The sequence below is a fragment of the Neopsephotus bourkii genome, unplaced genomic scaffold, assembly GCF_033783945.1.
Source record: "Neopsephotus bourkii isolate Nb327-2 ecotype Australia unplaced genomic scaffold, CSIRO-AGI_Nbou_v1 NB_1132, whole genome shotgun sequence".
NCBI classification, from domain to species: domain Eukaryota; kingdom Metazoa; phylum Chordata; class Aves; order Psittaciformes; family Psittacidae; genus Neopsephotus; species Neopsephotus bourkii.
This window is the reverse complement of record NW_026901618.1, coordinates 2,496,352-2,522,926: the sequence shown is the minus strand read 5'-3', so window position 1 is coordinate 2,522,926 and position 26,575 is coordinate 2,496,352. Positions and strand designations below refer to the sequence as shown.

The 26,575-nt window shown below is 36.0% G+C and overlaps 1 protein-coding gene across 3 annotated transcripts in view; it reads right to left on the bottom strand.

Moving 5' to 3' along the window:
* Positions 1–26,575, bottom strand: part of TOP2B (DNA topoisomerase II beta) — a 63,628-nt gene that overhangs the window by 3,892 nt on the left and 33,161 nt on the right. For all 3 annotated transcript variants that reach the window (XM_061362653.1, XM_061362651.1, XM_061362652.1), the window contains exons 9-31: positions 25,488–25,589; positions 25,269–25,406; positions 23,661–23,799; positions 20,162–20,319; positions 19,374–19,499; positions 18,446–18,556; positions 18,251–18,356; positions 17,949–18,058; positions 16,005–16,097; positions 15,796–15,910; positions 14,023–14,144; positions 12,983–13,131; positions 10,216–10,447; positions 8,593–8,727; positions 7,942–8,142; positions 6,080–6,275; positions 5,814–5,905; positions 4,513–4,668; positions 4,314–4,397; positions 3,052–3,249; positions 2,556–2,700; positions 1,233–1,391; positions 219–426 (exon numbers count right to left, since the gene is read on the bottom strand). In XM_061362653.1, coding sequence (XP_061218637.1) covers positions 219–426; positions 1,233–1,391; positions 2,556–2,700; positions 3,052–3,249; positions 4,314–4,397; positions 4,513–4,668; positions 5,814–5,905; positions 6,080–6,275; positions 7,942–8,142; positions 8,593–8,727; positions 10,216–10,447; positions 12,983–13,131; positions 14,023–14,144; positions 15,796–15,910; positions 16,005–16,097; positions 17,949–18,058; positions 18,251–18,356; positions 18,446–18,556; positions 19,374–19,499; positions 20,162–20,319; positions 23,661–23,799; positions 25,269–25,406; positions 25,488–25,589 — 3,275 coding nt within the window. The remainder of the gene's footprint in view (positions 1–218; positions 427–1,232; positions 1,392–2,555; positions 2,701–3,051; positions 3,250–4,313; positions 4,398–4,512; positions 4,669–5,813; positions 5,906–6,079; positions 6,276–7,941; positions 8,143–8,592; positions 8,728–10,215; positions 10,448–12,982; positions 13,132–14,022; positions 14,145–15,795; positions 15,911–16,004; positions 16,098–17,948; positions 18,059–18,250; positions 18,357–18,445; positions 18,557–19,373; positions 19,500–20,161; positions 20,320–23,660; positions 23,800–25,268; positions 25,407–25,487; positions 25,590–26,575) is intronic.

Genomic DNA, 26,575 nt, shown 5'->3' with positions numbered 1-26,575 from the left:
CAGTGTACCATACTTTGGTAAGTCATGTTTGCCTCCACATAGATCAATTGCAAGGCTGAGATAACATGTGCTTTCATTCCTCCTCAGAAATATGTTAAATGTTATTTTATAGGGTACATGTAGAAGAACAACAGCTTGATGTTCCTCGGTTTTGTTCAAAAACTTCTGCATTCAAAAAGATTATTAGTAAGGAAACACTGCTGAGTTACAGTACTTACTCTGGAGATGGCTTTGATTTGGCTGGGGAGAAGTCATATTCATCTTTTTCTAAGCTGTCTGAGGGAACAAACTCTTCCTCTCTGTCATTTGTAACTGGAGAGGCTTTTACTTTAAGCTCATCCAAATCATTATTATTGTTGGCATCATCATCATCATCGGCATCATCTTCTTCTTCCGAGAAGTCAAAAGTATACTTTGGCCTCTCAGCTAGAAAAATAAAATCACATATATACACGTTTCAAAATAGTTGTTGATGTTAATACATAAATTAAAGGGGAGTCACTAAACAGTCCCTGCCTCAGAGTACACAAGGCAAAAGACTGGCAGTAAAGAAATTTCTTTGAGCCTGGAAGAATAGAGGGACATCATTTAAAGTTAGCCAACATCTAATATCACTGTGGCTTGCTCAAATACCTTCAGCTAATGGGGTTATGAAGACACCACTGTGTAAGTACTTTTAAAGAAGAAGAATCCTTCACTTACAATTGAAGTTATCTTGAATCCATCATTAGAACATTCTTCCTAATCAATGCTTGTAAAATTGATTGGCAATTTTCCAGAAAAATCTGTGTGTTTTGCTAAAACTGTCAAATATTTGTGTATTTTTCCAAACTTTCAGTCTCCGGTATTTTTATTTTTCATGGACTGTTTAGAATTTTTTTGATAAACATTTATAATCACTCAGGCTTTTGGACCTTACCTGACAGTATAATTGCATTATTATTTTTTGTTTGTAAAGGTATTATCTTGTCTATTTCTTGTATAATTCACTAGTTTTTTGAATAATTTCTGTTCTATTGTTTAGAATAAGGGAAAAGAGTTCTGGACCAAGTTACAACATCTTTCATATTGACATTAAGAGTTTTTTCACTAACCACATGGTGAAGAAAATATAATGCAAGCTATCTGTAGGAGGAAAAGTCCTAAAGGAAGGCTATATATGGCCAGAGGAAAATGCAGGTTTGCAATTTAAACTTTCAGTCACAATGCACAATTTGCAAAAGCTTGGGTACCTGCAGCTCTCCTAAGCAGAGAGTCTCTTGGGATAATAACAGGCTCATTCTCTTCTAAATCACTTTCAGATTTGGATTCATCATCTGACCATGGGTTTCGTTTCTTCACTTTCTTTGCACTGGACTTTGTAGACGATGGTGTTCTTCTTACCCTGGTACCTACCACAAGTTAAAACATTTACTACAGTCAGGGTAAAAAAACATTATTATCTTTTCTATTAATTTATGAAAAATAAATTTAGTCTAAATGTTTATCTTTCAAAGCTCTCCTTTAAATGCTTTAAATTTTCTCCCCCTTCCTGAAGGATGTCATGATAATTGTATTATTTCACATAGAATCTGACCTGCTGCTGCCAAACAAAGCTAGTTGATGACTAAAAAGCATGTACATCTCTAATCTGAAATTTTAACTCCTCTGCAGTCTACCTTTAAAAAAAAAAAAAAAAAAGTTGCAGGGGTTTTCCAGAAAATAAAAAATGGCAGTTTTGCATTCCTCAGGGAATATGATCAGGATCTGAAAAATCCAGTTAATGTGGGAAGCAGAAGATACTATTGGGGGGTAACAATGCGCTCAGTCAATTGCAGGGCAAGTTAAGGTCAAACTGAGCTAACTGGCTCTAGCTCAACACTGGCTAGGGTAGATTTTAACTGTAGGTAGACAACTCAGTCCTAACTCAGTTAACCCACTCAGGCTGGAAAAACCACTGAATATTTGCATAACCACTTTTTATTCCTTTTTTTTTACTTAAACCTTCCCTTCTGCCTTTAGCTTTCTTTTTTCTTGCTGCCCCCCCATTACTATGCATATCTCAAACAGCAGTAATAAGTTGCTGCTAACAAAAAGAAAAGTTAACATAAACATTGTTTAGTCTGCCAAACCATAACATGTATAGCTTTTTAAAAGACAGAATGACTGAATATGTCAATAGGAAAATATTTATTTAATCAAATTTTACAATCTCTATTATTACTCAGACTGAAGGTGAGTGCTATGTCTTTCAACATCAGAGCATGCAAACCAGAAATTTCCATTTGCACAGAATTAGCCTAAATATGTCAAAATAATCTATTTTTCTACTCACAAGTGCAAAGATTAAGACCCCAAAAAATCCTGAACATAGGAAATGCAACATCCACCCACCCCAGAAAAGAGCTTAAATTTCACCAGATTTTCAAGTGTTTCCACACATCTTTTCAGGGAAGAAAATCAGATGAAATAATGACTATTGTGGTATATTTCCCTTCTCACCATGTGTTAAAAATACATTTAATGCCCAATTAGTATACACAACTATGGTTATAATGACTGTGTAAGAATCTTACCAGGCTCCTTCTTCTCTCTCTTAGGTTTAGGGGTTTTAGTTGCTGTGGTTGATGTATTCAGTGAGTCATCCCCACCACCCTCAGCTGGCACACCACCAAATTCTTCATCAAATTCCATTTTTATTGCCAACGAATCAGTTTCACCCTGAAAATACAAAAAAGTTGCTCAAAATGAAATAAATTACACCTCTGTATTTCAAGATAGAGGTTGAATAGTTTTGTAGGAGATAATAAATGAAAGTAGACTTGCATATTGACATTTATTGACCTGTCTTGGAAAGAAGAAAACTCAGTAAAAACACCTGAACAATAAGGAGTCACAAGAGGCTTGCAAATGTAAAAGAAATCCAGTATTAACTTTTTCATGCATTAGGTCAGCAGAGCAGTATAAATACAGCATTAATGAGGTCTAGCAGTTTGTATTTATGCTACCAGAGTAGAAAAATGTAGCAGTTACATAATGAATAATCTAACAATAGCACTAGTTGTCACTTACCTTTTTCTTTTTCAGCAGTTTCCTACTGGCATCAGCTTTCATGGCAGATGTAATCTGTGGAACTATTCTTCTGCCAAATGGTGACGGCATGGTCTCTTCCAACTGAAGTTTCTTCATTTTGGGTTTACCGACTTTGCCTTTAATTGGTTTGCCAACCATGCCCGCTAAAACATCCTCTCTTTCCTGTGCTTCTACTTTCTAACAAAGAATGAGGGGCAGGGTAGGGGGAACAACATTTAATAATGACAAAGTAGAACATGGCCATTATTTAAGCTTCATCTCCTTCTGACATGGAGCATAAGACCTCACTTAATTCTCATTTGAATTGTAACACTTTCCAGTAACAGAAAACCAACCATTTAATCTTGGTAAATTCTTGATTACCCTGTACAGTTAAAAACTACACTTTTACTCGAGATTAATTAAATACCAACTTTTCGACACTGCTAGACTGAAAATCTTTTATCAAGTTTCTATTTCTCACGTATGTGTCTGGGTACTGATGTAACTTTTCAGTATTTATTTCAGTGTTTAATTTAAGCAGATAGCTTCTAGCGACATTTTTAAGGAAAATATCCCATCCCTTTAATCAGCTTTTTTTCACAGTATGAACATATAGCTGAAATGCAGACATCTGAACAGAACACCTCCAATTGCAGCTGTACCACAAACACACAGAGAAATAGAACATCTTATTTGTGTTATCCTGTGTCACCTCAAAAGATTATGTCAGCCTTTTTCAGGTAACATTGAAAGCTGAGGCTCACAAGGTACCCACCAATAGGACTTCACCTCTTTCCAGATTTACTAACAAGTCAAAGTAAGAGCTCCTCATATGGTACTTATGGTCTACACACTCCATTCATACATACACAGCTTTCTATCTGACAATAATTAGTCCCTCACAACCAATTATATCTTGTAGAACTACTATAATTATTACTATTAACAGCTACTACTCCCAGGTTTTTGTGTCATCTGAAAACATTTCCTCCTGCTAATTTTCTTTCATCATCACTGACTTGAAAAAACATTAAATTGTATAGATGTAAGAGACAATCCCTGAGAAACACAACAAGGAACACAAATAACCAATGTTGACTTCCTATTTATCACTATATTTGGAGGTCTATCTGCTTCTGATCCAAGATGTGGGTGGTTGTGGGATTTTTTTCTTAAATTTTAACACTTTAATTAAGTAATGCTTTTAACTAAGATAATCTAAATTTAATATTTTAAGAAAAATATGTAAAAAAACATACTTCAAGCTCTTCAACAAAGGCTGCTAAATCTTCTTTCCACAGATCAGAAGAAGATTTCCTTTTAAGGTCATTCAGGTCTCTCTCCTAAAACATGAATATATCATTAGAAAATAAGTTACAACTAAAGTAAATGCTGAACATTCACAATTAGGCACATCAGTTACATCATTCCACAACAAGCCTTCTATATTGTACCAACCTTTGAATCTCTCTGCTTAATTAACTCTTCTACTTTCTCTTTTGTGAGTGACCACAAAGACATGTTTAAGATATAGTTAAAGTCTGGGCCAGAAGTTGAGCCAGAAGCAGAAGAAGCATCATCATTTGGGTTCTGTGTGTCCTCTTCTTCTGCTGCCTAAAGTGAAATATTCACAGTTATAAGTACCAATAATCTGAGCTCTATGCATAAACTGTAATGCTGCTCCAAAACATCATGATATAGAAGTGTCCTTACAGATTTGATAACCTTAACCTTTCCAAAAGGCCACGTTTCTGTGACCTTCTGTAGTTGGATTATTTAATAATTTAAGAAAACAAATCTAAACTTGATGCTAGCCATATACCTTGTATGCTGTTAGCTCCAAATATTGGTGCAATACTAGCCGTCTCACAGGGTTGCAACCTTTGCCCTTGGATTATTTTTTACCTGTTATTTTATATCTGTTTCTTCAGAAATAAGCAAGGCTTTTAGATAAAAACTGCTATCGAAGCCCTGAATGTACAAACTGTGGTTTGGAAATGGATCATGACACAGTTCATGAAATTAAAATAGAGTAGTAAAAAAATAAAGGTAAAGCAAATCAAATGAGAAATGAAAGCAAATAGCAAAAGCAGTGGCAATGGCACAGGAAAAGGGTGTCTGACAAATCTGAAGATATGAAGTTGCTTTTCAAAGTAGTTGCATCTTCCCTTAGTAAAGCATGAAATTAAACATGCTACATATCTCCTTTGGAACAATAAAAACCCCTCCTGTTTTATAATGGAAGAAGGAATAAATATAGGTCAAGGCCAAATTCAGTAAAATAAGTTCCCAAGGCATAGCTTTAAAATATTCATGTTTCATTACAGAAAACTGATAAGTTATATATAAAACAATTAACTTTTTCAATCATATAACAAATAATAAGAGGAAAATCAGTTATATGTGTGGGGTAACTGACACAGCATTTTAATTATCAGCCAGTCAGAAATCAAGTTGCCAGTTTTGATTTGGATACATTCATAAAGCAAATCCTCTGTATTCTCTTTTGCAAACTTCTATTATCTAGGGTTTTTTATAAGAATTATCCATATACAATACCAACATTATATGACAACAGTTTTGTACAAGTTTGATGTATTTTTTTTTTAATGGAAGCCCATAAGGAGTAATGATTAATTTTTTTATGGTGGTGTGTGTGTTATAACTTAAGTTAGACTAGTAGAAACAAACACCTGAATAAATTAATACCTTTTATAACATCAGCAGCACCAAATAGTTCAGAGATTTCAGATTATTACCTTTTCCTGTGCTTCTTTCCAGGCTTTTACTGGGTCAGATTCATAACCTCTCTGGACCAACATCTGAATCAAATCTCTTTTTGATCTGTTTTCTACAAGACACACACACACACACACATGCACACACACACAACCAGGTCAGAAAGGAAAAGAACAAAGGATCAGTGTCATGAAAATAAATGTCTTACGTGCAATTACATTCTACTACATTTAAATCATTTCCAGATTCCCCCCCCCACTGATAATTCTAACTTATGTTTACTCACCTATTGTAATTTTTCCTTGAATCTTCTCTAGAACAAAACGAGCTTGATTGTTAAGCTTAGTAGATTCCGCACCCAACATTCCCACAAGCCATTCCTTGCGTAAACTGTAATAATGTAATCGCAAATCAAAGAACTCCTTCAAGATGTCCTGCACAGTTTCATACTTCTTTAAGCATCCCATATGATCAAATAGCACCTATAAAATACATAGCATACTGCTTGAGACTGAAAAACTCAAACCTTGTAAACCTTTGTGTACAAGTTTATTTCTATCACACATATATATGCACCATACAAAAAGCAGTGTTTTGAAGACTGAACTCAAAACTTACTATGGAGCTACGTAGCACATAAATGAATAGATTTTTATTCACAAATAGATTTAAAATGAGCATTATCATAACATGTTCAAACATGAAGACAGCTATATACAGAAATATACCTGAATTGAGCTGAATAATTAATTTTATCTAAATATTAAAGCATGAATTCAGTAGCACCTAATTATTCACAACCATTTAACATAACAGTTGAAAAGCATCTTTAATAATCGTTCAGTTCAGCTGAAAACTTTGCCACTTTTCAGGTCTGAAAACTTCCATCCTTCAAGTTCAAGCTCAAAGTAAGACATTTTTATATTATAGGTGAAATCAATCCTGCCTGACTTCAGACATCTCCAGTTTAGACATTTATAGGTGAACTAGTCACCCTAGGCGCCCTCTATAGTTAAATGGAAGAAATAAGCCCCTCCAGAGGACAATTCATCTATCTAGAGTATCTATTTGGGCACTGGGTGAACAAGGACTAGCTCACATAACTTTTTAAGATGCTTACACTAGTGCAGATTATTTTCTAGACATACACAAAAAGCAGCCCTTACTATTTATTTCAGTAGGCAGAAAATGCAGGATTAAGTTGCAAAACATTTTAATGTGTTAAACATTAATTTGAAGACAGGGTTTTACAGTAGTTCATGTGGCTTTTTAAACCTGGGAGAAATACTATTACCTTGATTTGGTAGATACACTTTTCAAGCACAGTCTACACACTGTAGATTGAGCAAGGACCTTTTCCTCTTCCAATTCTATGGTCTATGGTCTTTATCTTTAACCCATTTTCCTGTAGCTTTTGATTTATACAACAGCAGCAACAATAATTGTATTTATGCTTTGTGATAATACCTGAAAGTAGCCTTTTCTATTTTTCACCAGTTTTTATAAAAAACAGATTGTTTGGAAATATTCTGGCAGAAATTACCTTACTATTCAAATCCCTCTCATAAGAGACAGACGTGTATTTACTCATATTCTTACTCCAATGGTACTATAGGCAGAATAAACCATATGAGTAACTTACATCACTATTATGTCTTCAGTGGTGTAAGGGTAATGTTTTCTATACCTTACAATCTAAAATGGGATTTATATGTTGGTGAAACATTGGATCATTTAGGTCCTATTAGAAGTGTAATGGTCTTGCATAAAGTGTAATGTTGAAAAAGTAATTTATCTCAAGTTTAAAACTCAAATCTAATTATAATATGGCAGAAAGTTATTTGTATGATTTATTTTAACCATTTTTGGTTAGCTGCACAGGAAATTTTCAGTTACAGGAAACTAACCACCCTAAGACACCCTTAGCCTGTCTAACTTGGTTTGAAGAATTCACCTCAGCTAAAACAGATTTGCTGATCCATATTGACTTAGTATTTGTGATGCCTCTATATCATCACCATTTTCTACTATTCAAACAATTTTGAACACACGATATAGTGAGTAATACCAAGCACCAAAATACACTACAAAAATATTCAAGTTCACAGCAACAGTAAGGATTCTGATAGCCAAACATGTAAAAGTTACCATAGAATTACAAGTAAGACTTGTTTGAAGCTTAAAGACTTTGTGCAATCCAGCAGCTTCTGCTTGTGCAAGTTTTTCTTCTGTCATCTTCACAACAAATTTCACAGTTGTATCAGTGTGGTATTCCTTATAGTCAGAAATTAATGCTGGAGTTTTTTCAGTCCCATTCAACATAGGTTCTAGAACCTGTTCTTTGTACACCTATTAAAAACAGGGTAACAAAAAAACAGAAGCACTTCTTAAAATCCCTAAATCTTTAAACCAAGTGAGCAACATAAGATCAAAGCTTTCTACATTACATCTGATACCAGTTATAATTTACAGAACCAGAATAACATGCAAAATGTGGGCAAAGACTAGTGGAGACATAAGAGGCACTTAACAAAGAAAGGCAAGACTAGTCAAAAGAAAAAGGGGATTGAACATTAATTCAGCAGGAGAAGCAAGTATTCTTTGTAGTATGAACAGTAGGTGGCACAAGTAGAAAACCTGCTTCTACAAAGGCACACAAAAGAATAAGATCATGATCCCTTCCATGTATGTATAATCATCAGAAATTATGTTAGAAGTTTATCTGGATATAGGATTAAATAATTTAATAAACTTTTGTTAGTTTTGGTCTTTAGGTAACTCTATTTCAGTGTTGCTTACCTGGGTCCACGTCCTTACAGGAAGCTCTGTAATTTCTACTGTGTTCCTGTCCACCACAAATATTTCACCACTGACTACATACTGGTTTTGACCAAGTTCCTGAATGGTTCCTTTGAAGTTTTTGTAGTTTGGAAGCTGAAATTGCAAAAAGCAAGAAAGTTGTAATTATCTTTATAATAAAACATGGGAAAAATATTTGTTTACCACACACCTACCACTTTATATTGCACTAATCCATCAACCAGCCTCTCATGATTGAAAAATCTTAAGTCATAGGAAAAATACTACAGAAAAAACAGAACGCACACATGCAAGTGACAGGAGAAAGAACCTTAACACCTCAATATCTACAGAGGAGACAGATGATTAAGAAGATGCAGTTGAACCCAGTGACGTGGTGGGTTGTGGGTTTTGTTTGGTTTTTTGGTTGTTTTGTTGGTTTTGGGGGGAAGGGAAGGTTGTTTTTGTTTGACTCTGTTTTGGTTTGGGGTTTTTTTTTTCACCTCAAAGAAAACTGCAAGTGCAGGTAAGGCATGACAGAAAGCAGATTAACACCCCAGTCTCACAGTAACTTTACAGAAGTGATGCTACCTCCCCTTATTATTTTTTCATTCTATGATTCTATGACTCATCCTTGTGCTTTCTGACAAAGATAGTGGAACCCATCCAGTTTAAAAGTAACCAACAGTGAGGAATGTTTTTTATCTGAATTGATTCCTTTATCCACCTTACCATGCAGCCACAAACACATACCAGCATATAGAAAGGAGTTAGACGGAGGCAGAATTGCCTCTTTCAACCAAGTGAAGCTTCAATTGACTGTGAGACTACAGAGAAGGCCTAGGAGTCCTAAAGGAAGGGCATGGATTGCATTAATTAAAATATTAGTCATCATTCCCAAGAATTTGCAAAAGGAAATTCACTATGTCAGGAAAATTGATACTTCACACCAAGTGACCTGTGATGTAAGTAGAGCTGTTTCTGCTTCTATGATCTAGTGAACACAGCAAAGTAGCAACATCTATCACAGTGGTGAAGTAAAGGTAACTTTATCTGTATTTCATCTGTTGGTTACAGATATTCTGGGTTCACCCAGGTATTCTTCCTGCCCAAATTTTTTTCACACCACTTCTGAGACTTCTTATAAAATTTTAAATAAAGGAACAGAAGCTAAATTCAGTTCAGAAGCTGCTGATTTTTTTGAAGTGTGACAATATATCTTCTCCTGTGCTTACAGATATATAAAAGAGTACAATTGAGACAAGACAGAGGAAATATTAAGCTTAGCTGAAATAGTAGTACCTTCAAAAAGGAAAGAGTGGTACAACTGTTACTCTACTATCATGTTATAACTACCCTGTAGGACCTGCAACTGTGAAAGCTTACAGTCAGCAGACTAGAGAAAAAAAATCCCTGCAAAAATACAAATTGCAATGTTTTTGTTTCAAGGTGAATTTCCCCAGCTTCAACCCAACAGTCAAGTAAAGCTCCTACACAAAATTACTGAGACAATCCAACTCAGTTGTTCCAATAATCAAGCATTTCTAGAGTGATATTTTGTAAGTACAAAATAAGATTTATTTAGCAAACACATAAAATACTAGTAAATGCCATTATTTTTACCATTGGGTGGGGATCTAAGCCATCCAGCATTCGTCTGACATTGTTTACAATCTCTCTGGTATCATAGTTTGGAAGTTTGCATGCCCATCCGGTACCAATACCTTCAGCTCCGTTTACTAAAACCATTGGAATGATGGGAATATACCACTCAGGCTCTACGCGTTGGTTGTCATCATAAAGGAATTTAAGCAAGTTGTCATCCACTGATGGAAAAAGCAACCTTGCTAAAGGGCTTAAAAAAAATAAAAGAAAAAAATTCTATTTATCTGGAGTCCAGTAAGTACATAAATGCAAGTAAAGAACATAACAGTCCATGGGTCCAGATATAATCGACTTGTAGATTTTTATCGTGTCTTCCTTTCTCTTTGACATTCTGAAGCTGAAAATACAGCGAACATACCTCCTGAGAAAAGGAAGTTTCTCCCCAATGGAAGAGCATCTTCATAACTGACGATGTTTGTTTCCTTCACAATAACACATGTACACGATACAGTAGTACCTGATGACATTTAACATCTACAAAATAGCATTCTTTGAGGCATTCAGAACACACAGTTCAGTGTGACAGTAGGCTGCCCAGTATTAAAGAAACACAACATGAAAGTAGTTGCATAACTGTTGCTTAATTGTAGGACTAGAAGTCTCTGAAAATATTACATCACTTTTACAGGTGACTCCTTTTGCTTATCTAGAACACTGTCCTGGGTGAATACAATTTCCAGCACTTCATACAAACAGGAAAATGTGCAAAACTAGGTTGCTGCAGAAAGCACATTTATGAGAAAGGAAATAAAATCTTAGGTATTGATATGAAGTTTACAATTACAGGAAAAGAAAAAACTACAAGGAATTTTAGGCAAAATACCACACTGAAATTAGGAAGTAAAAGGAAAAACATAAGTTACAGCAGTCATAAGTTAAGGAACACATCCTAACACTCTGCAAGCTAAGGCACATGGAAAAACAACAAGGTGCTTGGTGACAGCCAGCATGGCTTCACCAACGAGAAATCCTGCCTGACCAATTTGGTGGCCTTCTATGATGGGGCTATGGAACTGACAGACAGGGGTAGGGCAGTTGTGCAAAGCGTTTGACACTGTCCCACATGACATCCTTGTCTCTAAATTGGAGAGAGGTCAATTTGACAGGTGGACAGTGGATAAAGAAGTGGCTGGACGGCAGCACACAAAATGTGGTCAATGGCTCAATGTCCGGCTGGAGACCAGTAATGAGTGGTGTCCCTCAGGGATCAGTGTTGGGACCGGTCTTGCTCAACATCTTTGTCGATGACATGGATAATGGGATTGAGTGCACCCTCAGCAAGTTTGCCGATGACGCCAAGCTGTGTGGTTGGGTTCATACGCTGGAGGGAAGGAATGCCATGCAGAGGGACCTTGACATGCTTGTGAGGTGGGCTGATGCCAACCTCATGAAGTTTAACCATGCCAGGTGCAAGGGCCTACACCTGGGTCGGAGCAATCCCAGGCACAGCTACAGGCTGGGCAGAGAAGAGATTCAGAGCAGCTCTGCGGAGAAGGACTTGGGGGTGCTGGTCAAATGAGAAACTGAACATGAGCTGGCTTCAGTGTGCGCTCACAGATCAGAAACAAACCATAATCTGGGCTGCATCAAGAGGACTGTGACCAGCAGGTCCAAGGAGGTGATCCTGCCCCTCTATACTCTGATCTTGTGAGACCTCACTTGGAGTATTGTGTGCAGTTCTGGTGTCCTCAACATAAAAAGGACATGGAACTGTTGGAACAAGTCCAGAGGAGGCCCACAAGGATGATCAGGGGACTGGAGCACATCCCATATGAAGATCAGCTGAGAAATTTGGGGCTGTTCAGCCTGGAGAAGAGAAGGCTGCGTGGAGATCTCATAGCAGCCTTCCAGTATCTGAAGGGGGCCTATAGGGATGCTGGGGAGAGACTCTTCATTAGGGACTGTAGTGATAGGACAAGGGATAACGGGTTAAAACTTAAACAGGGGAAGTTTAGATTGAATATAAGGAAGAAATTCTTTACTGTAAGGGTGGTGAGGCACTGGAATGGGTTGCCCAGGGAAGTTGTGAACGCTCCATCCCTGGCAGTGCTCAAGGCCAGGTTGGACGAGGCCCTGGGTGGCATGGTTTAGTGTGAGGTGTCCCTGCCCATGACAGGGGGGTTTGAACTTGATGATCTTAAGGTCCTTTCCAACCCTAACCATTCTATGATTCTATGTGTACCAAATGAATTTCAAGGTACTAGCTGTGAAAAAATAAAAATCAGCATTATTAAATGATGTCTTCATTATTAATTATGTATGTGTATTTCAACTGAATATAAAGAAATTCATCCTAAAGGAAAAGAATCCATCTCAACTTTCAACTCAATGCTGAGTTGCAGGACTTATCACCAGGTAGCTATGCACTTTTTATTGTAAAATTGATTTCACAATACCTAGAGAAACTGAAAGCTACTTCTGCAAGAAATCACAATTTAAGATCAGCAACTAATCTGAGTGATCCGCATTTTCAGTCTTCAGCCTTGTGATTTGAAGTTTAATTCCTTAAAAGCTACAATTCCCACAGAACTTCCAGTGCACGGGAAAAAAATATCAATGTGCAAAACCACGTTTGTAGATGATGTAAAGCGGAATTTGAGCTGACATTAAATATTCCAATCCTCCCACATTCCTCTCAGACAAAAAACCCTGTAGTGTTGTGAAAGAATTAGTTTCATAAGAAGGCATTTTAAAAGCATGTGTTTAGTTTCATATTTGTGTTTACCTTAACATGGTGAAAATATAGCGAGGGCTGGCAGCATCCTTTCCACCATGAAGCCTGGTACCAAACTGACCAATAGGTTGCAGCAGATTAACATTGTTACTTCCAACAAAGTTCTGAGCCAAGTTGACAATAGTCATCATTAATGCTTGCTGCAAGAAAAAACAAAAACCAAAAAAACTATTCATAGTAAGAAACGTCAGAAGAAATAGTCTTTCCTCATCAGCCAATAAAATATATTTTTAATGCCCCAAAATTGTGTGTCTAACCTGCATTCAATTTCAAAAAGTAATCTCACTGAGAAAGGAATGCTGAATTACAATTACAATTACAAGATCTACTGGCAAAATATAATGCTTCCTCTTCCACAGTCACACTGCCTCCCTAATTTAAGTGTCCTTTCCTATGCTTATGAAAACTCCTGGGCTTCCCCATTTTTTCTAAAGCACTTCCCTAGAGGAGTGAAACGGGCAAAACTGACTGCACTTATTACTGCACAAACCACTCACTACTCATTGCTTTTAATGGGAGAGCAGAAGGGATGGAGAGAGACTTAATATGGCAACTCTTGCTAACATTTCAGATATATATAAAAAAAAAAACAGAGGTGGAAATATCTTTGTTCCAGGTCTTCAAAGAACACAACCTCTTCTTACCTTAAAAGGCTGTATTTCTCATTTAAAACAAACACTGTTCATACATATACATATATATATATGTGTTTATATATGTGTATATATATACATATATATAAATGTTTATACACATATAGTTCCTACATATATAGCTCCTATGATCTGAGAATTCAGAAGTTACCTAGGTAATTAGTTATCTATTATTACACCACAACTCACAAACTAGTTTGGATATCGCTGTGCACAAAGTCACAAAAGAATAATGAAAGCATGTTTCGAAACTGATTTTAAAAACCTGTGATTAGTAGACTTGTTGTCAACACGTTTGCAACTGCAGTACAGCAAACATTCACCTAATATTTGATATAGGCTAAAAATCCTCATAACTTTACCATCCTTCATACTTACCTCCCCATGGTGGTAAGCTGACATTTCAGCAACAGAACCAGCCAGCTGAGCAACCTTTACTTCACGTTTATCATTTCTCTTAAAGCAAGTGAACAAAACTTTGCGTTGCCCTGGTTTTAAACCTATTAAGAAAAATATCCCATTTCAACACATACACAAGCATATGCTTTTAAATAATGAGGGTTTTTTTTGCCTTACTTTAATTTCTAATATCTCAAAATAAGCCTAACCTTTAAATGGAAATAAATCAATACTATAATATTAACAGAAGATAACAAATTAATATCTCTGTTCTTTTAAAATAATAAAAAATATCTTACCAAATGGAAAAAGTTACCAGAAAAGTGGAAATGTAACCTTTTCAGACAATCATTACTATACAGTATATAATACATCATTCTAACAAACAACTTTATTCTAAATGTACAACTTCCACAAGACAAGAGTTGCTTCTTTCCAGTCTACTCAGCAAAATCTTTTTCCTGAGAATATTAATAGAAATTCAGCTCACATGTATTTCACTCTCTCAAATACTGCTTAAAATTCAACAAAAAGATGCATTATTTGTCTCCCTTTTAGATCTGTTAAGGTTTTAAGACAGAAGCCAGTCTCTCTGGTCTTCTGATTAGTTTTTATTATTGAGGCACACTTGAAGTACAGCATTTTTTGTGGAAGAGATTGTGTCTTTTCTTCTGCATGCTATCTAAAACTCACAACCCGTTCTAGATCATGCTTATTTATCTGTTCAGTGTATTCTTAATTCACACACATTCCTGAAATGCACTAAAATATTGTTACATTTTATCATTATTAACCTAGGTCAAATGTAAGAGCAAAAGTTGGAAGTCGTCAAACCTGGTAACTCCAATCCCCATTTTATTTAAATATGTATCATTGAATTTTCTTTACAATGACCATGAATTACGTTTTCCTACCAAAAATATACCAAATTTAACAGACCTGGAGAATTTCCTTTAAACAGGAATACCTGCATACCTAACCCCCTCGTTCTGCAGCAGAGCTGGAGATCTATCCTACCATGAAGCTACTACCCCTATCTTCCACTTGTGAACTATCCTACTATCTAAACATAAAAAGCTCTTGCTGCAAAAACAAATTTGTTATAGGTCTGTAGTGTCAAGAAGGCTGACCACCTCCACTATAAAAAAGTACTGGAATGTGGAGAAAATGCACATAAATGTGCCTTTTTTTTAATTCCCTATGAAACCTCGAGGCCTTTTTCTGTATCTGGTAAGCATATGCATACCAACAATAACATAAGGAGGAACTCGTGCTCATGCTGTCTGCAGACAGTTTTACAAATGAAGCTGCTTCTTTTAATGATGATGTTACTGCAACAGGAGACTTAGCAAACCTGACTGAGAGAACCCTAGCAAGATTACAGGTCAGTAACCACTAAAACACTGCCTGTGGTATAAGGCTGAGGGGAGAAAACATTTGCATCTTCATCTGCACTCAGCTGCCGACTTGAATTTTAATTATTATAAGCACTTAGACTTGCTTTCGCTGATGGCTTGACTAGAAACAAAGCACTTGTAGTATGGTCTAGGGAATAGGTCTGATTAAGTAAAAAGGCTGCAAAGCAGCAGCTTAAACTTCCTCACAGAAGAAATATGGAGATTCCTTAGCATATAAATGATAACAAACAAAAATATATTCACTACTGGAATGTATTGATTTTCAATAGAAATAAAAGGTTTGAGAAAAATGAGGATGAATGTTCCAACACATAATAATGAATTATCAGCTTACCATCAACAAGGGAAGGGATAGATCTCTCGTTGTCAGAATTTGAGAAAAGGATCAACTCCTTGTTAATGAAATCATTGTAAGTCAAATGTTTTGTTGCTGTACCATATAAAAATTGCTGGAAAAAACAACATACATTATTCAGTCAATAAAAAGCCTACATTACGTTTAAATCTCACCCATCAGATTTATTACTATCATTTAGGACTCACCTCAGGAAGGCCATGTAGCCGACGCTGCCGCCTGTCTTCCATGAAGTTTGTTAACCACTCTTTTCGATCATCAATCTTCTTCTTACTGAAGGCCTGAAAAGATTGCAGGTACACTAAAGTATCATCACATATGTATGTTTGTGTAAATGGATGTTACTTTAGTCAGAATTTTAAGTGTACAGCACTAGGTGGTCAAGTATTCAGAATACTGATTTGGACAAGGCAATCCATATAACTGATGTTTATGTATGACCACCAGTACAAGCACATGAGCTTTCAGACATGGTTGCACAATGCTTTTGAACTGACAGATCTCTTACTAATCATAATTTATATTACTTTCCAGAAATCTGCACACATTTATGCAAATATTATCATTCTTACTCCTCTCTTCGCTTCAGAGTTGTCCTTTAATACACAAGTTTAAAGGTTTTGGGATCTTTTCCCACATAATTTTAAGGTTGAAGTATAACCAGCTGTCATCATGAAAATTAACTGAAGGCACTGGGAAAAATACCCCACTCCTCTTGTCCTCTTAATGCCCTGTTTGCTCTGTCACAATAGAATATTAATCATTTGTAGCTGTTTGAGGGGTTGGCCCTAATCCTCCTAAGAGAACTGACAACTCAACACAATTGATGCTGCATGAGAAGCCTAAACCAGAGTTTAGGCCAGATGACTGAGGGCCTTCATCTTCCTGATGATAAGGTGTCACTTTAAAGCAACAACTTATCACTACAAAAGGACACAGCAATGCCCCCTCCAGTGAGTGGGATTATACCTATCAACAAAGAAAATGTGGATAGGAGTATACAGAAAGTTTCTGTTAACAGTTTCAGTACTACTCAGTAGATGCTCCTAGCTTCATCCCAAATTGACAGACTATAATTTCGGACAACAGTGAGGATCAGCCATAACAGGTTATATGGCCTCATATATCAGCCTGTATATGGAGGTCTATCTGCAGAAATAGAGCCCAGAATTTTCATCGGGGAGTTCAGGGTCTCTCCATCAATTGGTTTAGTGCATATGCAAATATACAGACTCCTTTATCTAGGTGAGCGTGCTTCTCTGGGATATGAAACCACATACATAGATTATACTTAAGTGCATCTTGGACAGAAGTAAAATGAGTGGTATAAATAACTTCTGACATATCAGGCTGGTTTTCTTCAAGAGAACAGATACCTACTATACCTTTCTGCTAGTAAAGACACACCATTGTAAAATGGACCCACAAAACAAAAACAAGTTGTTATGTAAGGAAAAAATTGTTTTGACTAAGATGGGTATTTTCCTGTTTTTATTTTTATTCCCCTATTAATTTTCATCCCTAACTCATCTACAACTAAAATTGCAAAATAAAGTAGGTAAAAGATGAAACGTTTCTTGCAAAAATAGTTTTATTCCAGACATTCCAGTCTTTGTCCTTCCAAAAGCTATCTTTGAAACATGAGTACTTGCCTGCATACAACTATCTAAAAGATTTCACATTCACATATGTAGAATGCATGCATGAATACACATAACACACACTATATCTTCAGTGAATGAATAACATTTACCTGATCTTATTTGCTCAGAAATAAAACACACACATGCAAGACATCGTTTGTTTGGACTATTGCCTTATCCAGAATACTTTTTTGCATGTTCTGCCTTTAAAAGGAAGTCTGAATGTAATGTTTCTTGGCATCCACACCACTTAAAATTGATCAAAGCTAATAAGGAGAAGGTAGAGCTGATTTTGTAGCATGGATAAAGTTCTTATTCCAACATTTAAAATTGTTTCCAAAAGCTTAATTCTCTTTCAAAAGTATTTTTTTCAGTTACTCAAAATACACAAAAACCCCAAAACACCCTGTTAGGAATTCCTCACATGCCTCTTTCAGAAACAATGGAAACTAAAGTGTATCATAGAGAAGCACTTTTATAAGATCATACCAGTGTAATGGCAGCATCATCTTCAGGACCAGCATACCGAAACAAGATACGATGTCTTTCCATGTCAGCAAAATATTCTTTTGCTTCTTTAGCAGTGCTGGTACCCAAACCTGCACATTAAAATGAAATAGTTACTCCATATTCAAAATTCAAGTTTTATCATTTTATCCCTTTTAATTTACTGGGAATATTATAAAATCATTACAGAAGATACTACCATGAAAACAGCTATAAATAAAACTTCACAGCACCATAACGTATTTTTAGATCCATGAGGTTCACTTATTTGTTTTTAAACAAACCTTTGTAGTATTTTATCTTCCATGCTTTATGATTCTCCATATGCTTTTTCCACTCATCAAATTCAGGAATACTATAGAATGAAAGTTCCTGCTTATTTTTGCTTGCCTTTAAAAAACAAAAGCAAACAAACAAAAATATAAATGTTTCTGTTGCACTGTATGCAATACATAAAATCTTATTAATAGAGCCCCTACCTTTACAATAGGAGTGATGAATTCCTCAAGAAAACCATGTTTCAACAGCGATGGCCAATTGTGATGAATAAAATTGATCAACAAGCCTTTTATGTGAGATCCATCCTGATCCTGAATCAGAACATGAAAACGTTAGGCAATCTTATGAAAAACCACTAAAATCTTTATTTACTGGCCTAGATACCTCAAAAATAAATGTCTGTTTACAAAAACCCAAACACAAAGGGAAACAGTTTTAATTTGGATTCTCAGCTGGACCTGGGTATGGAACTGCCACCTGTGAATGGCACTATCCCTGATCTAATAAGCTCTTCCAAACCAAGTGCACCATTGCATTTCAAAGGTGTTTTTCCTACAACATGTTTTGTCTGAGAGATTAACAGCTCTCCCAGACACCATGGAGCTAAACCTTTGCAGAAGAAAGCCAAGCCTGGCTCATAGCTCTCACTAGTGTTAAGATGCTTGATAGTTCAACCTGTCTGGGAAAAACAACAAAGTTTCTCAAATATCGAAAGCATAGGATTCCTACACTGCTAAAATCTGAACAGACACACTCTTCATGAGATTATCCAAAAATAATTGCCTGCATTCTTGTCTCTCCCTGACTTTCTAGCATTACTACCTCATCTACTGTTCCCTTTTGTCCTTGTTTTCAATATATTTTTTAGTTATCAAAAGCATTCTTGTTTATGCATGTTATTATGACTTTGATATCTACCATGCAGCTAAATTCAATTGTTCATTTGGTGTAAATGAAACATATAAATTATTCCCTTAAAGAAACCTCATACATTAGGGATTTCCTCTGAATACATCTTTGTATAACACAAGAAAAAGGTTATAATGCACACCAGTGTAACCTAACAAATAGCAGCCAAACACATTTTAAGAAGCTCTGTATACTAAAACCTGTGAATTTCAGACTAACCTGATCTGTCATGATCATAATTTTTCCATATCTCAAACTTTTCAGAGATTCTGGATCTTCATAGCTTTTCTTGTATTGTAGTCCGACTATTTTGATGATGTTGTTGATTTCTGCATTTTCCATAATCTGTGTAAAAAAGTTATCTTTGTGCTCAGCATAAAAACCAGAAATTCAGAAACATCCAAGCCTTTTTCAGGTGGGCTGTACAGCCACTTTTTCAACACACCCCTACCTAAACCTCAGAACCCTTTTAGCCCCAGCTCCCTTGCAGACTTCACGTCTCTCCCATTCATGCAAATTCTCAAGACTACACCACTCTCTTCCTCTCCAGCCAGAGCAATTTGGGACAGAAAGGCAGTGAGAAAAGCACATGTTACAGAAAGTCATCTTGCAAAGTGCTGCAGCAGTAGCCATGCACAAATTATGGACGGCTGCAGAACTAATGCAATGAGGTAGTGTTGGCTGCTACTGCCTTACATTATGACCCAATGAAATCACATGGCAATGGAGAGAATATAAAATTCTAGGGTTCTTTTAATATTCATGTAAAATGTTATTATGGGTCATAACAGAATTTCCTTGAATTTGTGAAGTGAACTTTATCATCCTAGTACTGCACTACTACACTTAATATTTCCAGCCTTTAAAGTAGATGGTACCTTATAAAATCTCAACCACAAAATTGTCATTAAAAATAAAAATGAAAATACAAAGACACAACCCTAGAAAACAAAAATAAACAGGAGATGCCCACTTGTTAGCTGAAAGAAGATGACAAAACTACTTACTTGTTTGTGAGAAGCTTCTCGAACATTGAGAATTTTACCCCTGAGTGGGAACACTCCATATCTGTCTCTACCAATAACACCTAAGCCAGAGACAGCTAAAGATTTGGCAGAGTCTCCTTCTGTTAATATTAATGTGCAGTCCAAGGAATGTTTGCCACCTGCAGATCAGGGAGAGGGAGAGGCAAGGCAAAAAAATCCAGAAGGCATAACTTTTAAACTCAAATAACAGAAATATTGAATCAGTCATGAATATTCTTCCTACTCAATGTCAGGTAACTCAAATAGGCTGAATTTCTGTTTTTAGGGATGGCCCTCCATATCACTAAACCTACACAATAAGAATGAGTATGCACTATGGATAGCTATGGACAAGGAACAAAATAGACAAAATGAGATGCAATGGTGGCACATCCTATACGATGGTTCCCACACATCTGCACAGAAAAAGATCAATCCCATCAGTATATTTAGCATCTCATTTTTCTAACTGCAAATTTCTTACACACATACATTATGCATGTCTGAGTTATATAAACTGAATTATTTCACACTCTGCATATCCCCTTTCTTCACAGTATATTTTCAGAAGTAATTCATTATATTACATTTTTGTAGGTTTCCTTTTTTACTGTCCATTAGCTGAAGCCAGGCAATTGTAAGAAAAACTTGACAGAAAAGCTGAAAACATCAGAACTTTTGCACCTCTTACACATTCTCAGAAATTTCTTGAACAGGAGAAACAAATCTTCACTAATTGTGTATTTTGATTCTATAAGACACACTGTATTTCAGTGCCTGTGTGTCCAGTGTGCTCAAAACTGGTACGAAATATGCACTCTGTTTATTGCAACTGCAATAGTTGAATTCACATTATAAATATCAAGCAGGTTCAAAAAAGCAACCCACCCTTTTTCAAAGGTGCAAATACTCATTAAGCAGTTTTTCTATTTTACCAAGGCCAAGTGGTAAGAAAGACTGCAAAAACCTTGAGTCTCACCTCCTGTTTGAAAGATGGTTTTGAATATATTAGCATTTAAAATAGGTGTTTTGATTTGCCTTTACTTGATAGGTGAAAACAACCCCACACTTCCTATTACATATAATTTACATTCAACATCTTTGGTCTTCTGAATCAGCTGTACAGCTTAATATAATCTAAATTAGGCAGCTATTCACAATATATCAAAAAGTGTCAATAGCTAACATGCTATCAGCAAGGTGGAATCTAAATACCAAGAAAAATACTTGTCTGCTGTTTTGGAATATGAGAGCAATTTTTTTTTTCCCTAGATGAATGTCAGAAGACACATCAGAATATCGCCCAGGTGCACTCTAATTGCTAATGATTGCATCCATTCCAGAAGACTGTCATGGAAACACACTGTGCTAGGTATTTTCCTGAACACAGTTCTAAAGAACTTGGAGAAAAAAATAAATGAACTAGCAGGCTTCAAAGAATGCTTCACCAGATTTAGTAAACTAGCTGCTCCCTTACAATCCTATATTCCTAGTTTTGGTTCTTGATTTTTCCTTTCATTTCCACACCTTCTACTCCAACAAGCCATAGAACTACATATATCTCAGCAAGATCTCAAGAAAGTAAGAATGACCAGGTATAGGACTTATTCTTCTTAGTGGGTAAAGAAATCTACAGCAATTACCTCACTGCACAGATGCATCTCTCTCCTATTCCTAAGTCTTAACAAATATAGATTAAAAAAATCAGTGGTACCTGGCACCAAATAAACCTGTGGATGCTGCAGCTCAGGTACAAATTCACTCTCAAAGTAAAAATAAAACTAAAAAGCATAGGAAGAATTAAAGCCAGAGGGGTCTGTGGCCAGACACTCTTCTCTCCTAGCTGCACCGGAATACTTCAAGTCCAACAAGTACTGGGCACCTGCTATACAAAATCAAAGCCAAACCTGTTCCCTCACCTGATTTGGGGTGCTTATGAAGGTATAATTCCTGGGATCCTTACTAACAGTTATTTATCCTGAAACAGTACATCAAATAAGACTACTGTGTTTTGCTGCTAGATTACAGATAACCTCTGTGTAACATGTATGAATGTCCTGAAGCAATTTCCCTAAAAGGGTATCTTCATGCATCAGTTAAACCTTTTCTCCAGCTTATGGGGAGGTCTGAAATTATTTTGAAAAGATTATTTATGACTGTGTAACTCTTCATGATATGCTTAGTCACATACACATCCACAGCAAAGATTCATAAAGCAGAGCTGAATTCTTTGGACCTAGGAGTTCTCATCACCTCACACACAGAAAAGCATGTACAGTCCTTACTTCACCTAACCCTGAGAATGCCCAATCCTCTTTATTAAGATCCCAAAGACAGAAGGATTGATATTTCTAGTGTTTTGTCTGTGTACTCATTAAGGAATTTCCATGGCAGCAGGACTTCCTTTTCCCCTTATATTAAGAAACATGGAGCTTACAGTCAGATAAAGTCACTAAAGCTCACTGAGCCAAGTTCTCAAGAGCAGAGCAACCAACTGCACTTGGCCACACTGAAGGAGTCACTCTTCTGTATCATCTTTTGCCTTCCCTTTCTCAATGAAAGCAGCTTTTTATTGAGGACAGACTTCCTGATTATGGTATTAGCTTAGCTCTTGTGCAAAAAAGAGCAAAAAATTCCTACTGATTTTCAAGAGCAAACAGATGGATCCATATGGTACCTTCAGTCTTTAAAAAGAAAGGACTAAGGAACTTTCTCCTAAATATATCACTTGTCATCCTTCAATTTATAGCATCTTTGCCAGTATATACAACATTAAGAAAGTAAGGCCAAGTGTGACTATGACATTGTATTCAGAAACTGAATGCCTCTGCTTTCCAAACATGCAATGCCTTCAGTGTGAGAAACACATTATGTTCCAGATCCTCAGTAAACCAATATTTGGGTAAGCCTCCTTGGGAGGTGCAGAATTCCTGCTTCCCAGGTAGCAATAACTAGGCAGCAGACAAACACCAGCTGATGCCAATTCCTATGTATATTAGGAGGCAAACCAGTAGAGGATACCAGTTTGCCCTCTGTTCCCAGACAGGAACCTAATGGAAGTTAAAGTCTTATGAAAGAAGTCTCTTGAACTATTCCCTCAAGTCTGCATACTATATGATCTACTTCCTACAGCTTGTGATCCTATAAAGATTCTGATCTTTTTACATTAGAAAGGTCAAGAAGACTAGTCACATCCAAAACAGGATATTGGTAACACTATTTAGCTGGAAACCACAATTAAACGATACATGCTCTTTCAATATGGAACTATACTGGCACTTTTGTTTACCATTATTAATTCCTGGGGAAGATAGCATTCCTAATATCAAACTCAAGTTTTAATTCTAGCTCTAGAGAGTTTAGAAAAATAGAAATTATTAAAAAATTTAGATAAGGATGTAAAGTAAAATCAGGTTTAAAACTATGATGTCTGTGAAAAATCTATGAAACATTAAAGAGATAAAAAAAAAAGTGCTCTTACCAGCATCATTAGCATCATCCAGTTTTGGAATGCCCTTGATTTTACTGTGCTTCACTGATGAACATTTTTTGTTCAGCTGAGTTTGTGCCTTAAATTTGACCCAATTCAAAATGCTCTCTATGATACCACAGTTGGAGGCCTATAAGTAATAGATCAGAATTGTGCATGAGAAAAATAAAACTTCACACATCAGGTTCTTATATTTCAATGCTGTCACTGCTCTCAAACTACTCCTCAAAGCCCTCTAAATTTTAGAAACTGCAACATTCATAAAGGTCAGGAATTAATACATCTTACTTTTCAGCGTTTTATGCACACAAAACCAAAATACAACACTCACACAGCTTATTTTCCACCCCTTGTATAATTAGGAAGGAGGAAAAGAGGACTGAGACCTAAGAAGAGGTTGCCTATGTTGCGTGATTGCTGTATCAAGACATTTTAGGAACTAAGCATATGTTTCCTGGACTTTGATAGCAAAAATGGAATATTTATGACCATTTAAAGTTTCTTTGGAAAGGACTGAAAATGGTTGAAAGACAATCAAAAACATAAAAATAGGGCTCTATAACAACCACTTGAGAAATTGATAACATTGATAATTTTAAGAAACACATCTGCAGCAAAAAATATCATGTAAAATAAGAATATTATGTAAATAAGAAAATTCTAAACCAAAACTGCTTTAGGTCTGGTTTCACATCAAAAGAAAATACAGGTGAAGCAAAATACTGCAAGCTTTGGATTATCATTATCCCCCATAATGCAGCACTCATGATTAGATATTCTGATGCACTTTTAACACCTAATGATAGAAAAATATATATAACAAATTCTGAAGAATTAATACAAGATTGTGGGGTTTTTTTCCCTCCAAGTTCTGTAAAAATGCCACCAATAACATAGAATTAGAAGAATAAAATACTATACAGTAAGTTGAGTTTTGATACCAAGTGTAACAGTTGTGGTACCATTCTCCTTACTACTGGAGTTCCATTTATGCTACTGGCTAACAGAATTCTACTTTTCCTTTCTTGCATAAAAATGAAGTAGCATGCATTGCTGCTACTACATTAGAATAGCAATTCTTAGTCCATCTACAGACAAAATTTCTAAACTTGCTGCCTGGCAATAACAATCACTTTGAACATTACAGCCACACTTTTGCATTTCCTTGGATACTGGAAGAATATGACATGTTCCCTACCTTTCTTTTAGCTTCGTTTGAAGAGAATAAGACTGATCTCAAAGAATAAGGTACAACTATTCTGAACTCCAGAAAAATATTTTAACACAAAAAACTGGTCAAGGCCTATGTTTAGGTCTTACAAGTCAAATGCATTTCACCAATATAAATACTAGAATCCCCCAACAAATCAGCTTATCAGGTGAAGCTCACTTTTAAATCCAGGCCAACAACCAAAGCACAGTCATTGCTTCCATTAATTAAGGTCAGAGAATGAATAGCAGTTCCTCCATCCCGTTTTCATAGTATGCTAATGTCACTAGAATACCATAATGCACTAATTAATCTTCTGCTACATAAGATACATATACCTGATCCAGCATGTCAATTCCTGCTTCACAGAAAAAAAGAAATATACTTACTGCTTTAAAAAATTTCTCAGATAGCTGGCACTTGGACCCAAAACTTTTAGGCTGCAATGTCATGTTTTCCTTTGTCTGGGAATCAAATGATGGGTTTTCAATCAAGCAATTAATAAAAACCCATATATGATTCTTCACCTGTTGAAAACATACAAACCCGTTTATTCAGTAAAATTACCACATTCATCTTTTTAAACATTTTTATATAAAGTGACTTGCCTGAAATGGTTTCACTGAAACTCCAGCTTTATTCTTCTTTTTCACCACTTCTATCAGCTTGCCCACAACCTGATCCACCACGTAATCAACATGCCTACCACCCTGGATGAGGAAAGCGGAAAAGAAAAACAAAACACAAAAGGGGTTGGGGGAACAAAATTTAATTTCGTAATAGCTTTTACCTGTATTAACAAAGAACCAGTAGTTAGAATTAAATTTGTTAAGTCATGCAAATTCAGTAGCAGCATAAGAAAAAAAAATTACTTAAAAGTTTCACTTTCATGTTGTTCAGTCTTCATACAAGGATGACAGATGTTACAAGGAACAGAATAAGCAGGAGACCTTTCATTCACTGTACAGTGGTGGACTTAGTAGACTTCAAACATAGATGCTTACAGCTTGTAACAAGACACAAAATCTTAGAGTGAGGCTGTTCTGAAAATTACTCTGTAGCACTGAGATGGTACCTGCAACACCACATGGCTGTCAAAAGCCATGTTCTTAACAGGTACATAAATAACCTTGGACTGAAAACATCACCCATTCTTTCATCAAATTAAAGTCTCCCCAGTTGGTCTAAAAATAAAAAAAATTAAAAAACAAAACTTCAAGAGTTCATCCTCAGATATATAGCGCCCATGTCTATCCCTTTCCAAAAGCCATTTCACCTTTTCCTAGCTGTATTTACAGAACTCTCTAAACACATGCAATTACCACTCTCTGCTAGGTTACACGAGAGCAATTTGTGCCTTAGATTTGACCGAAAACCAAACATCCAACATCAAGATCCAGAAAACTCTGAAAGAACAGAGCAAGGTAACCTTAGGGAGATGAGTGGTTCTTAAAACTCACTAGATGCTAAACCTGATCCAAATTCAGACCTGATGTAGCAACAAGAGCTACATATAAAGCGTGCAGTTAACCACAAGCTGGCAAAACAACCCATTAGAATACCACAGGGCAATAACTTGTAGCGACATAATCATGTTGTCACTTTTCTTGTTGCAAACAAAAGCAGTCAGCTGGACTCCCTTATAGTTAATGCCCAAATGCAGAAGAAAGGACATAAAAAAAGGCTTATAAGCAAT